The sequence below is a fragment of the Siniperca chuatsi genome, linkage group LG5 (assembly GCF_020085105.1).
Source record: "Siniperca chuatsi isolate FFG_IHB_CAS linkage group LG5, ASM2008510v1, whole genome shotgun sequence".
Lineage (NCBI taxonomy): Eukaryota > Metazoa > Chordata > Actinopteri > Centrarchiformes > Sinipercidae > Siniperca > Siniperca chuatsi.
In genome coordinates, this window is record NC_058046.1 from 22495237 (window position 1) to 22508890 (window position 13654).

Here is a 13654-nt window from a genome sequence, read left to right on the forward strand (position 1 = left end):
TGATCTAATCTCATCCTGAGGAAGCCAAGATACAGAGATCCATAAAGCAGACAGATTCTCACAGAACACATTTTCACACTGTGAAGGAAAACAAGAGTCAGGCGTCAAATTAATGAAAACTTGGAACGACTATAGAGCTTTCTATCATTTAGGGATTTCTGTTTCACTTTATTGGGACAATTCAGTGTTCCTATAGTTGATTTTTATTTACATATATATATATATAAGCTTCTATATTTGTCTCAGATAGGACAAACAAAAGGCTGTGATCCTGTTAAACACCCACCGATGACAAGAAAAGCAGGAATTGTCAACTGGGTTACACCACATGCTTTGTTTCAAGCATTACAGAGTGTACTGAGCGAGGGTTCCCAAATTAGTCAAGATAAATTTTAAACACGAAAAAACAATGCAAACTAAGGACAAACTTTCTCAGCAATATGAGCACGTTTATGCACTCATCGACTAACACCCAAGCTGTATGCAAAGAATAAATCATGTATGGCTTCAAAGTTTAAAATACTGACCCACAGCAACTTACTGTATAACCTTTGCTGTGACGTGGGTGTAGTCCACTGTTATAGCAACTAATTGTAATGCAAAGCTATACTGTTCTAGACTGATCTCCCTAATCTAAACAGTGACAGATGGCTGAAAATGTATTTTAGAACTGGTCAGCCCTTTTTTGATAATCAGAATATGAGCCGTGAGGAGGTATTACAGCGCTCTATATTCACGACGATGAAATGGCGACTAAACGAGGACAGATGTGTGAATTAGAAATGAGGGCCATGTGGAGCCTGCCATTTTTAGACCTATATTTAGGGCCTGTTAAAAGAGTAATGACCATCAAAGGCCTGTAAAAGAGAGGAATTGCCATCAGAGCGTGTATCTAAAAGGTGATTTATTACACTCTAATGGGAGGGAAATGGTGCTCTGTACATCAAAAGGACAAAGCAACATTGTATAAAGACACCGAAAATAAACTTATTCGGCCCACACAACCCACGCCTTCTTCTCTTCACGCAACTAAACTTTTCTGATTGTCTCTTTAATGTTGAGTATATTTAAGGGAGCTGTTCTATTAGATTGTATTTGAAAGTATAAGTTGGCAACTTTATCAATTTTAAGTAATGTGGTACGTATGTATGCTCCTCACAGAAGGTGGTGGAATGGGATTTTGATGGATTTATAGATTTTTATTATCGGATTCCTAAAATAGTCAAATTTTTTATGCCAACAATGTAACCATGATTTTGGATAGCTCTGCAGTGGAGAGGTTTCTACCATGTCAGCCTCACCTTTCACCAGCGGGTGAAATCCAACAATCTCAACAATTTAAATGAACCTTGTGGGTTTGGCAAAGAGGAACGCTGCCTGAGCCGCAGCCTGAGTTGGCATTGCTTTTTGCTTCATTACGCTGCAAAAAATGAAAGAAGGGAAAAAATATGTGTTCATAGCCTGCCTGTGCTTCATGAGAAAGAGAGAACAGAGATTCGGGCTTGGCTTCCTGTGCCTACTGAGCTGATAATCAGTCCTATGGAACCACTGGCTCAGTTCAGCAGGAACAGGAGTCCAGTCTACTCACCATCGAACCAGAACACACTAGCACTGGTCTCAACAGACGTAGCCTTCCCTTTTAACAGATTGTATACAAGAGCTGCTGTTCTATTGGACTGAGTTTTTAGGGATTTTAGAGTTTTCATAGAGCATGTGCACTGATATCCGATGAATTGCACTATATTTCAACAGAATATTTCTATTATTTCATTCATTTAAAGGAGAGTTTCAGAGAAGGTATCAAGGTGTATTTGGGGACAAAACTATGACATAAACGCATCTATTCTGATGGGATTGGAACATCTTCGTAGAGCCAAGCTGATAAATCAGTTTGGCCGGTATTATACGCCACCATTAGCTTATAGCAGATATATCCATTACTGAAACTATTTGCCGATTAATTGATGAGTTAATTGCCAGAAAACTTTGATAATCGATTTGTGAGGATTTGCTGGTTTTGTCTAATTCATTGAATATTTTATTTGTTATACAGTATATATTGGTCTATATCTTTGGGTTTTGAACTGTTTGACTCACAAAACAAGCAATTTAAAGATGTCACCTTGGGAAATTGTATTGGACACTTTTCACTATTTCATGACATTTTATCGACAAAAAATTTAATCGATTAAGTAATTTACAGATTAATCGATTATAAAAAATAATTGTTACTTGCAGCCCTACATTTTTACATATTAGCATATATATTGTCAGATTAATAACAAGAAACTGCAGCAAAGATATGTTTGTAGTAAGATGTTAGAAATAGTGTCGGCATTACATAGTTTGTCCACCAGAGGGTACTGGCAATTTTATTTTTCAACTGTAAAATGTCCTGCTCAGTACCTTTCTTGGTCACAATTCTTTATTAACCAAATTTAAGAGATCCTTGTCAAAAACTATATTGATCGATCTATTGTTATCAGATTTTTCAACTCTCAAATATTGATTTCCACCTCAAAAATCCAGTGTTTGTCTTCACATCAGGTAGATGCCAACAGTTCACCAAATGTTCTGTAATGCTCCAATCTGTACGTATCTTTCTCTTCCAGGTTGCAGACTGCAGACAGAGATGACAGGAGTTTGGCACACGGGGCCTACGAGGGTCCAGCACTCACCTCCTCTTCCTCTGTAGGAGAGGGGACGCTGCAGAATCGCTCAGCAGTGTGTGAACACCAGAAGGCTGTGCTCTTACTTTACAGCCAAGGCCAACTGGCAAGGTTTAGTGCACAGCAGTTCTGTTCATTCAAGTCTAAAGAAATAGCTGGTGTGTGTGAACCAGTAACAATACAAGCTGTTCCTAGTGAAATACTATTGCTGTAAGAGAAAAATTACGTAAATTTCACCTGTTTTAAAATGATAGATGATGGGAATACAGCACCTCCATCCATGTTTAAAAACTTGAGCTGCTGTGTTTAAGTTAGTTTCTGTGTGTGTGTGTGTAGGTGTGAGTTCATGTCTGTTTAGTCTGAAGCCATGATCTGGTTCTTTAGAGTTTAGACTAGACTAGTCTTGTTTTTCTACATAACAAATGACTTCACTCTGGCCTATAACAACACTGGAAAATATACAACCAGGGCATTTCTACATGTAAATGATGGTTTTGTAACTGCTGCGCAAACAAATAATAATGGTTCACTTTTTTTTCTCTGCATAATTTTAAGTGAAAATCTTTCATATGTTCATGTTAAAATAAAATGTTTTCTTAAAATAAATGCATGACTTTTCTTTAAGCTTATTCCATCACTGAAGTAGCAAAACCTGAACATCAGTCAGTGCCTCAACCCTATTATACTGATTTTATATGCCACTAGGTACAAATATCACAGCCAGATTGTCTTCTTTTCATAGACCTCTGTATTACTGAATTAAACATTGGCTGCGTAATGTATTCATTTAAAAAAAAAAAAAAAAAAGGTTGAGTGAAATCCATGTATATTTTTTGTTCACAAATTTCCTGCACAAACAGCATACTAATGTGTGATGCTACACCACAATGTTCCTTCTAAGAGGTTAGACAGGTGTTTGCTGCACTGACTGCAATATCTGCTGATCAATAAGAACATCTTTCTACTCTAGTCTAATGATGGGCAAGAGGAAATCATTTTGTCCATGATCCAGAATCTAGCATAATACATAAAATTACATACAATTATTTTGCTAAATAGTTAAATCATTAAATTGAGATCTGTATCAATCTGACCTCAACATTTCTTCAATAAGGATAGCAGTACACTCTACATGGAACTTCAGTAATTACCTCAATCATTAGCCCACTTTTTACTTTTAAGGGTGGAAAACAAATCCACTCACAGTAAATAATAACAAGTACATCATTACTAAATTCAAAAAAATATCAATGATCCTGAATGAAAAATTATTTTGCTTAGACAACACAAAAAATTTAAATATACAGTATGCATTTGTTTATATTTCTGTACAATCCAGTGGTAATTTTAAATGCCTGTGCTTCAAATTATGGATCAAACACAAAAAGGTAATTCTTCATCTTTAGAAATAAAGCAGAAAATGTAAATAGAGAAAGAAGTGACATTACAGTTCATTATTTACATTTTTATTGATTTTTTCATATAAAACGTATTTCAGCACAAATAGTAACTATACAAAGATAACTGCCCTTTGGTTTTGCTGTCCTCCAAACCTAAATATCTTTCAGTCAGCATGTGTAGCGTGAAGGATTTATATTATGAGACAATTCTATGAGTGGGAGGACTCTGACACATTGTACGAGCTGCTGCTTCTTTGCAGTGTGATCTGTCACTGCTCAAGCGTCCTTGTGGGCCTTATAGTCGTGTTATGTGTGCGTATAATTGTAGCCTCTCTACAGAATCTGTCCTCCCCGTGCTGTTTTGACACACTGTCATTGTACCGCAGCACATCTACACAAGAATGTGTTTGAAAAACCTTGAGCTGAGGATTAACTCACTAACCCACACACTGCTGTGTGGTTATGTGCATTAATGTGTGTGTGTGGGGGGGCTTGATGCTGCATGCATATGTGTTAGTGTGTTTTGAAGTGCCTTGATCCTGAGATGAATTCTGTTAGCGTTGCTTGATGAGCAACTTCCTTCGTTTAGTCTGAGCTCGAGTGAACTGAGAACACACGCTGCTTCATCAACCAGACCGGACCAATCCACCACCTGGACTCACACACACACACAAAAAGATATTGCCTGTGATATGGCCAGGAAAAGCAAAACTTCTGAAAACCTCTACAAATCAAAGTCTGAGTAATATGTAATATTCAATGCAGAATTCAATTCTGTCATAAACAACCTAAGCATATCACACTTGTTCAAAGTGTGAGAATTGTTGTGCATCACACGTAACATTTATTCAAATTTTTGAACATGATATAGACGCTGTACTCTTTGTTTTCACTTTAATGGAACCTTTTATGTACATCACAGACCTAAAACTAAGTGGACCTTATGGTGAGAATGCTTTGTCAACTGCTGTTTTCACGATCAAGAATGAACTTCTAGTCTCAAGTATTTATAAATTATTTTGTAGCAGACTAAAATATACAATGAGTCATGATGTGCATGACTGTCTAACCACTGAATGTGTGGAACATGAATTTGACTGAAAACTGATTTTGGGGAGAAGAAAACAGATTGTTTCCTCACCGTCTGTAAAATCTCTGTTGATCCACTCAGCCATTGTTGGGAGAAAACAGCAAAGTTGACCAAGAGGTTGAGGATCAATAATGGAGACAGTGATGGTTGTTGAGGTTGTGTAGACAGCAGAGTGACCAGTGACTGCAGGCGGTCAACAGGAAGAGGACGAGCTAAGACCAAGAAAAGCGAGTGTAGGTGGTCCCATGCTTCTTTGGCATGTACCTGGAAACATCAGGTCACATGATAACTTTAAGGCCAGCTGACCAGCTGGCAGGTGTTTATTAATGGACCACACTGGAATCAAGAAGCATTGCTTTAAGTATCTTTCCTGCAAATAAAAATCAATAGCTTCGTAATTCACAAATGATGAACAATTACAACCCCATGTGAGTTGAATGTAAGGTCGTAATGGGAGAGATGGCGGCGACGACGACAGCAAGTCTCCCAGGGTTATGAGAGGAGGCGGACAAACAGGAGACAGAGAGATGAAACTCAGGCCAGCTGGTCAGACACTCCCTGGGAAATCAATACTACATCACCCTTTTCACCCAGCTCCCCTCCCTCATCTGTATCTCTCTCTTTTCAACACTGTCTCATTCTTTCACTCTCATATAGGGGTCATCCATAATTTATTCTTTAATGTGTTATTCTTCTTTCTCTGTATTTGTTTTATGGCTTTCAATGACGACACACCTGCCAAGAGCAAATAACAGACCATCCACATCGTTATGTTGTTGAGTTATGATGTTGCACACGCCATATACAGACTATCTGAGATTATATTTAATTCCTTCTTCAGTTATATCAAACAAATTTCAGAACTTCAATACAGTGTCCAGTGTACAGCTACAGCAGTGTTGCCAATGCAACAAAACTTGGTAAAATAATAAGTAAAATGTCAAAATAGGTTTCCAAATTAAATGGTTACAAAATAACAAGACCCAGAGTCTACAGCCACGCTCTGTGAGGCTGGGAACAGTGGTATTTTGAGCTAAATGCTAACGTCTGCATGCTAACACACTCACAGTGACAATGCTAACATGTTGATGTTTAGCAGGTATAATGTTTACATGTTCACCATCTTAGTTAGCATTCCTACATTTGCTAATTAGCGCTAAACACAAAGAACAGCTGGGGCTGATGGCAATGTCAATAGTTTTGTATTTAGAAAACTAGAGGATCACCAGAGTCATGAAGATTTATCCCCTGGGAACCATGAATGTCGCGGATGAAATGTAATGGCAATCCATCCAATATGCTGAGTCCAATGTGGCGGACTGACCGACCGACCAACCAACATTGCCATCCTTAGAGCCACCCTGCTAGCATGGCTAAAAAACTAGATAAATGAAAATTATTTCTCTTTTTAGAGAAACCCTTACCACATGTAGTGCTCTGTGGTGCCCCCTGTTGGTGGGGTGGTGGTAGAAGGTCAGCAGCCAAAGAAGGGGGCTGCAGTCCTGAGGCCCTGATGTCACCAGCAGCTGGACAGCCACCTGCACCCAGTGGGCACACTGGACCAACAGGAACCAGGCCTCGAACACTTTGTGGTGCCCCCTACAGGACAGGAGGAGAAACAATGTTCAACACTACAGGTAGAGAGCTGCCCTAACACTTGGTTCCACTGCGCATCATGGGATAAATGACACTGCAGCACATCAGAGAACATAATTGATGAGCACATGCTCATATCTTAAAAAGGTGGTCTTCATCCGCGGATGGAGTGTTGCGTGACCAAACTTTTATACTTGAGTCACATGATAACAGCTAAACCACCTACATGACAACTGAGCAAACTCAATATGCCGATGAAAGCTACGAGATGTGGCTGAAAACTCTTGAAAAACCAAGTAAGTGGACCTTGTGATAAGAACTTTTTGTCAAATAAATTCAATTTCAGTTTGTAAAGGTAGGGTACAAACAAAGCATTACAACTTCCCAAGTCTATAAAGGCAAACAGTGCTATAAACAGGTTTTAATATCTGTAAATTAAACCCATCCCAGCCTCAGTTTTTCCAAGGTACACTTGAAACCAGATATTTACATACACTTCAGAAAAAAAACTTTTTTTTCTTTACCGTCATACATTAAATCAGAGTAAACTTTTCTGATTTAGATCAATAAATATCAACATATTTTTTGCATTTGTTAAATGTCAGAATTGAGTGAGGGAGAATTTTTATGCATTTTCTTATCACTCATCAAAGTCAGAAGTATACATACACTTCCTTAGTATTTGATAGAATTGCCCCGAAACTTTCACTTGGGCCAAACGTTTTGGGTATCCTTCCACAAGCTTTCTACAATAGTTTGCTGGAATTTTGGTCCATTCCTCTTGACAGAACTGGTGTAACTGGGTCAGGTTTGTAGGCCTTCTTGCTCGCACTCGCCTTTTCAGTGCCGCCCACAAATTTTCTATGGGATTGAGATCAGGGCTTTGTGATGGCCACTCCAATACCTTGACTTTGTTGTCCTTAAGCCACTTTGTAACTAATTTGGAGGTATGCTTAGGGTCATTGTCGATTTGGAAGCCCATTTGCGCCCAAGCTTTAACTTCCTGGCTGATGTCTTCAGATGTTGCTTCAATATATCCACATAATTTTCTTTTCTCATGATGCCATCTGTTTTGTGAAGTGCACCAGTCCCTTCTGCAGCAACGCAGCCCCACAACATTATACTACCACCCCCATACTTCACAGTTGGGATGGTGTTTTCCGAGGCTTCAAAGCTTCGCCCTTTTTCCTCCAAATATACCGTTTATCATTATGGCCGAACAGTTCAATTTCTGTTTCGTCAGACCACAGGACATGTCTCCAGAAATTAAGATTTTTGTCCCCATGTGCAGTTGCAAACTGTAGTCTGGCTTTTTTATGGTGGTTTTGAAGTAATGGCTTTCTCCTCCCAGAGTAACCTTTCAGCTCATGGTGGTACAGGACTGGTTTTACTGTGGATAATGACACTGTCTTACCAGTTTCAGCCAGCATCTTCACAATGTCTTTTGCTGTTGCCCTGGGGTTGATTCGCACATTTCGCACCAAAAAATGTTCGTCCCTGGGACTCAGAATCCGTCTCCTTCCTGAGCGGTATGATGGTTGTATTCCCATGGTTTTTATACTTGCGTATTATTGTCTGTACCGATGAATGTGGGACCTTCAGGCATCTGGAAGTTGCACCTAAGAATGAGCCACACTTATGGAAGTCCACAATTCTTTTCCTGATGTCTTGGTTGATTTCTCTTGATTTTCCCATGATGTCAAAGAAAGAGGCTCTGTGTTTGAGGTGTGCCTTTACATACAACCACAGGTGTGCCACCAATTAACTCAAACGGAATCAATTAACCTATCAGAAGCTTCTTAAGCTCAGAATGGAATCATCTGGAGTTTTCTTTTTGTTTAAAGACACAATAAACTCAGTGTATGTATACTTCTGACTTTGATGAAAGTGATAAGAAAAATACATAAAAATTCTCCCTTGCTCGATTCTGACATTTAACAAATGCAAAAAATATGTTAATATTTATTGATCTAAAACAGAAAAAGTTTACTCTGATTTAATGTATGACAGTAAAGAAAAAAAGTTTGTGTTTTTTTCTGAAGGTTTCAACTGTATGTGTGTGAATATGTACAACTATCTCCATCTCCAATTCCTGCCCCAAACTACTGTTGTAAAATACAACTGATAATTGTCAGCCCAATAATTTACAACCAAGTTGTTGTCCAAACAATTACAAAAAACGTTGCCGTAAAGCAGAGAAGGGGGAGGCATTTTAATACATTCTGACAAACTAACATGACTGTCTAACTACTGCTTGTCTTTTTTCACCAAGATTTTCATAAAACAATTTGGTTTCCAGCGTGCCACACAAAACCTCTAATAACATGCTGTCTGGGGTCATTTACATCATAAGAGTTTTATTAATGAGGCACAACTCTAAGTGGCTGCCAGTAGTATTAGTCCTGCCCTTATTGGCAGGAACAATGGATGATCAAAGAGAGACAGAGATAGATACTGAATCTCATTATTTGTTCCCAGTTGTGACATGACACTGAGGGGCCGCTGTGATTGGCTAGTTTTGTTTTATAATACTTCACTCTCTACTCACTCAGTACCACAAGATGTGGCCTGCCAGAAATGAATGAGGGATGGCAGGATACAGAGAGTGGGACACCAAAAGGAAAAATGTGACTAAAGCTTAGATGACTAGTCAATGTAACAAGTCTTTTAAGTTTTTGTAGCAAAAATGCCAAATATCTCCTGACCCTTTGTCTGTGCATTCCATTTCCCTGTGCTGAAATTAAAAACTTAACTGAAAATAAAGGGGAAATCGGATTCTGACTATACGCACCCCAGCTCTCTCCTTTTTTAATCAATAATGCAAATAGCTGTTAGTTGCAGCTCTGAAAGAATAAAAGGGAGACAGAAAGAGGAGAGAACATGAGTGTCATGGAATACTATAAAAATGTGTGCAAGATTGCAAGACGGACTGAGACTTAGGCAGGAAGAGAGCTGCAACAACGAGACTATGACTTGAAGTCAGAAGAGTGATCAGGATCTCTCTCTCAAATTTCCCTAATACCATCATTAGAGCTCTCTTCCTCATCTCCCATCTTTCCCCTTGGCTCTCAAATATGAACAGCAGCACCCCTCTGCAGGGCCCTGGCAGCTGCATCTTCGCTCAGAGCAACACACATACTACTTTCTCACCGCTGGCTCGGAACAATGTTTTGGGAATTTTGCATGGAGCTCCAGAATGGAGCGGTGGTGGGGATAATGGGCCCTGTTAAAAACCGCAGCTGCAGGGTATCAAGTCAGACATCAACTGCTTTCTGCTTTCTATCTGCATCCCATTCTCTAATTCATGCTAATACGGTATCTTTTTTTACACTTTCTCCCTGCTTCTCTGGTTCTTCTTCTGCATTCCTTTTCTCACTCTTATTGGGCTTTCCAACGCTTGTTTTCTCCACAGCTCTCTCTTTCCCAAGCTAATAGCCTGTAATGAGTGCTTGGAAGAGCCATGCAGTGCACCAGGACCTCTCTGCTGTGATGCAAGGGGAAAATATCTGACTAACCTCCCCCTCAACAGCAGCTAATGGAAATAAGAACACCACACAGGCATTCAATAGGGTGGTGGGAGCAGACACATTAACACATTCTCTCTGCGAGCCTTTCTCCCTCTAACCTGGTGCTACTTCTGCTGTCTCCGTCTCCCTCCTCTGTCAGTCTCTGTAATGAGCCACTGAGCCAGTTCAGATGAGGTCTCCAAGCCTCCTGAGGCATCTCTGCAAGAACAGATTCAGATATACAGACACAATGATTACTTGTAGCACATTATTGTACTTTTTACAATCAATTAGTATTCACAAAATTCAAAGCCAGATTTTTAATTAATGTTAAAGGAATAGTTCAACATTATGGGAAATACATTTAATCGCTTTCTTTTCAAGACTTAGATAAAAATATTCCACTCTCATGTCTGTACGGTAAATATGAAGCTACAGCCAGCAGCTGGTTAGCTTAGCTTTGCACAAAGACTGGAAACAGAGAAACATTATATATATAGCTTGTTTAATTCTTACAAAAACCGAAGAGTAAAAATGATAAGTTGTGGTTTTACGGGGGGTTATGTGCGGGACTATTTATTGGCCGGGCACAGTAACTTCCTGAAATGGCAACCTCAAGGTGACAACAAGACTCCAAGAGAACATTGCAAGTTTCCCAGAGCCCAAGGTATCACAGAAGACTAAGAAAACTAGCAAATATTCACATTCACATAGAAAGTGGGAACCAGAGAATTTTTGGTATTTTAAAAAGCTTGTTTCGGTTTTATTTTACACTTTTGGTTTCTGTACGTATTAAACAAATGAGATACAACGTGTTAATGAGTGAGCTGTAGAGGTGTTGGTAGGTGGATTTTGTTTTCATGTGAAACAACTTTAATAGACAACTTTCCAAATATCAGGCACAAGTATTTTCCAAGCAGAACTGGATAAACTACTGTAAGTACTGGCAATTACTTTTTCCTGTTTTCCAGCTATTATTTTTAACTGCATAAAGGGCCAGAGTGGTGTTTGTCACATGCCACATTGTTCTGTCAAAAATAACTTTCCTACCACAAACTAAATTTTGCACTATACTCCCACCTAACTGACACTTCAAGTTGACAAATAGACTTTAACACATATTTAAAATGCTTCATATCTTGATCCAGGTCTTCCCCCCAGGCTATGTTATAACAATGCAATGCTAAGTTGTAATTTATTACTTTTCAGAGGGTACACAAATCATGATAAAACCTCAGATCTTCCACTTTTCACAGCACCATTTCCATTTAGTCTCCAGTACACATACACAGTAATAATTAACTCAGAGTTCTGGCTGGGCTCCAGTGTGTCCCTTAATGGCCCCATTCATGTAAATCATTCCTGCCTACAGGCCAGTCTGGGCACACACTGATAAGCACACACTGTGCATCCCTTTCAATAGTAAAGATTCCCATACATAAACACTGGTAATATATATATATATATATATATATATATATATATATATTCAGTATATATACACACACACACACACACACACACACACACAAAACAGGCAACTCTGTATGTCTTCTGTATAGATTTCATGAGTAATGACACTTTGCTCATTTTGAGAATATATAAGGTAACTTCTGTTCGACATTATGTAAACTTTTATATTGACATAAAACACTTCACACAGTTAACTACCTATAATTGATTAGCAAGAACAAGGCACACAAGGGCCCATTCACTCTGCAGCAGGAAATCTCTGTTGACACAGTTAAAGAATACCTGAATAGACTTTTCCCTCACAATACAGGGTTTTGTGCATTGTGTGTGTCAGAGTGAAATATCCAGAAGCAGACACACACACACACACGGATGAGTGCGTATGTACACACTGACCTGATGGCAGGGTCAAGAGAGGAACCAGCAGACTCTGAGGTGACTGTGGGAACAAGGCCTTAAAAGATACACTCGTCTGAAACAACAAAAAGCACAATTTTCCTGAGCTTCATAAATGTAACTCATACTTACCTTGAACTCATACATCACTATGCTCTGAAAGCCTGAAAAATTACATTTTGAATGGGAGGCTGTGTAACGGTGATACAGTAGGTGCTAATGTGTAATGTAGCATGTAATAGGTAGCGTTTAGTGGAGTTTGACTACAGCCATTAAAACTGAGTCCACTGTAAATACATTGTAGCACTGCCATCTACTGGTTAATAGAGGTGAAAAGGAGTTAAACTATATTCACAAAACCGTATAGCATGCAATACATCACACCTACGTCGTAACACATCTTTTTTCTATCCTTTTTACAATAATAACTGACATGTTAGTGCCAGATAATTCCCTACAGTCACACAGGATGTGTTGATGGAGGTCCCCTTTACAACAACAGACTCATGTCTGAGAGAATCTGTGGGAGCTGAAAGTTTTAGCAAAAGTAGAAAAGTATATAGTGACACATCAGTGTAACAGCTCACAGTGGTTTCCACACAGGGTAGGTGTTTTATTTGTACAAAGTTATTACCTGCAAATTGATGATTTAAAAGCGATTTGCATTTATTGTTTATGAGGCAGAGGTGTGATCCGTGGTGTAGTGTGTAAGCAGTAAGCTCCCTGCTGGAGATCAAGTGATAATGATGTGGAGGACTCATCAAATGTTAAGTGAATTTTCCTGCAGAGGGGAGGTAATTGTTCATCACCCTGTGTGTGCATCTAAGCCTGCAGCATAAAAGCAAACATCCTTTTATTTCGAGCAAAGATGGTGGATAAAAATAATTGGACATCTGTTGTCCAGGTGAAGTTCCAATCTTCTTCAAATTCCTTGATGACCAAAGTTCTCAGTAGCACCATTAAAACTGCAGCATCCTGATAAAAACAGTTGTCTATGCTGTTTGTAAGCACACTGGACTTCAATATTTTGGATTTCACATAATGGAGACAAAAAAAGAATTCTAATATAAAAAAAAAAAGCTGCTTTTCTTTATTTTCCACGACTAAACTAAAGTAAACTAAATATCTTTGGGTTTTGGACTGTTGGTCAGCTTAATCAAGGAATTTAAATATGTCAACTTGGCTTCGGGAAATTGATTAATCAATTAATCGGAAAAAAAAATATTGCAACCCTAAAAGAAACAAATATTTATGTCAGACTTTTGGATCTTTTGTTGAGTTTTGTAGAGGTCTACCTGATGCTGCAGCAGTGCCAGTTCCCTGAGGAAACAGGTGGTAAAGGTTTGGATAAGATACTTAACAGACCCCTTCCCTTCAGCTTGCTTAAGGATGGACCTGTCAGACACACACACACACACAATTTTGGTGTACTCCATTGCAACACATCCACAGAACTTCAAAAGAACAAAAAATGTTACACCAATCAAAAAACACACAACACTCAAACACATGAGCATCACATCA

At 38.8% G+C, this 13654-nt stretch overlaps 2 protein-coding genes across 8 annotated transcripts in view; one reads left to right on the forward strand and one right to left on the reverse strand.

Annotated features, from left to right (window-relative positions):
- Positions 1-3275, forward strand: part of LOC122876054 (aminopeptidase O (putative)) — a 75992-nt gene extending 72717 nt beyond the window's left edge. For all 5 annotated transcript variants that reach the window (XR_006377987.1, XM_044195907.1, XM_044195909.1 and 2 more), the window contains one exon: positions 2613-3275. The gene's annotated coding sequence lies outside the window, so the exon portion shown is untranslated. The remainder of the gene's footprint in view (positions 1-2612) is intronic.
- Positions 3276-4119: 844 nt separating this feature from the next.
- Positions 4120-13654, reverse strand: part of fancc (FA complementation group C) — a 29235-nt gene continuing 19700 nt past the window's right edge. For 2 of the 3 annotated variants that reach the window (XM_044195913.1, XM_044195914.1), the window contains exons 10-15: positions 13426-13525; positions 12131-12206; positions 10381-10480; positions 6584-6758; positions 5211-5423; positions 4120-4721 (exon numbers count right to left, since the gene is read on the reverse strand). In XM_044195913.1, the coding sequence (XP_044051848.1) occupies positions 4539-4721; positions 5211-5423; positions 6584-6758; positions 10381-10480; positions 12131-12206; positions 13426-13525 (847 nt within the window). In that variant the 3' untranslated portion in view covers positions 4120-4538. The remainder of the gene's footprint in view (positions 4722-5210; positions 5424-6583; positions 6759-10380; positions 10481-12130; positions 12207-13425; positions 13526-13654) is intronic. The other variant, XM_044195915.1, reaches the window with a different exon arrangement.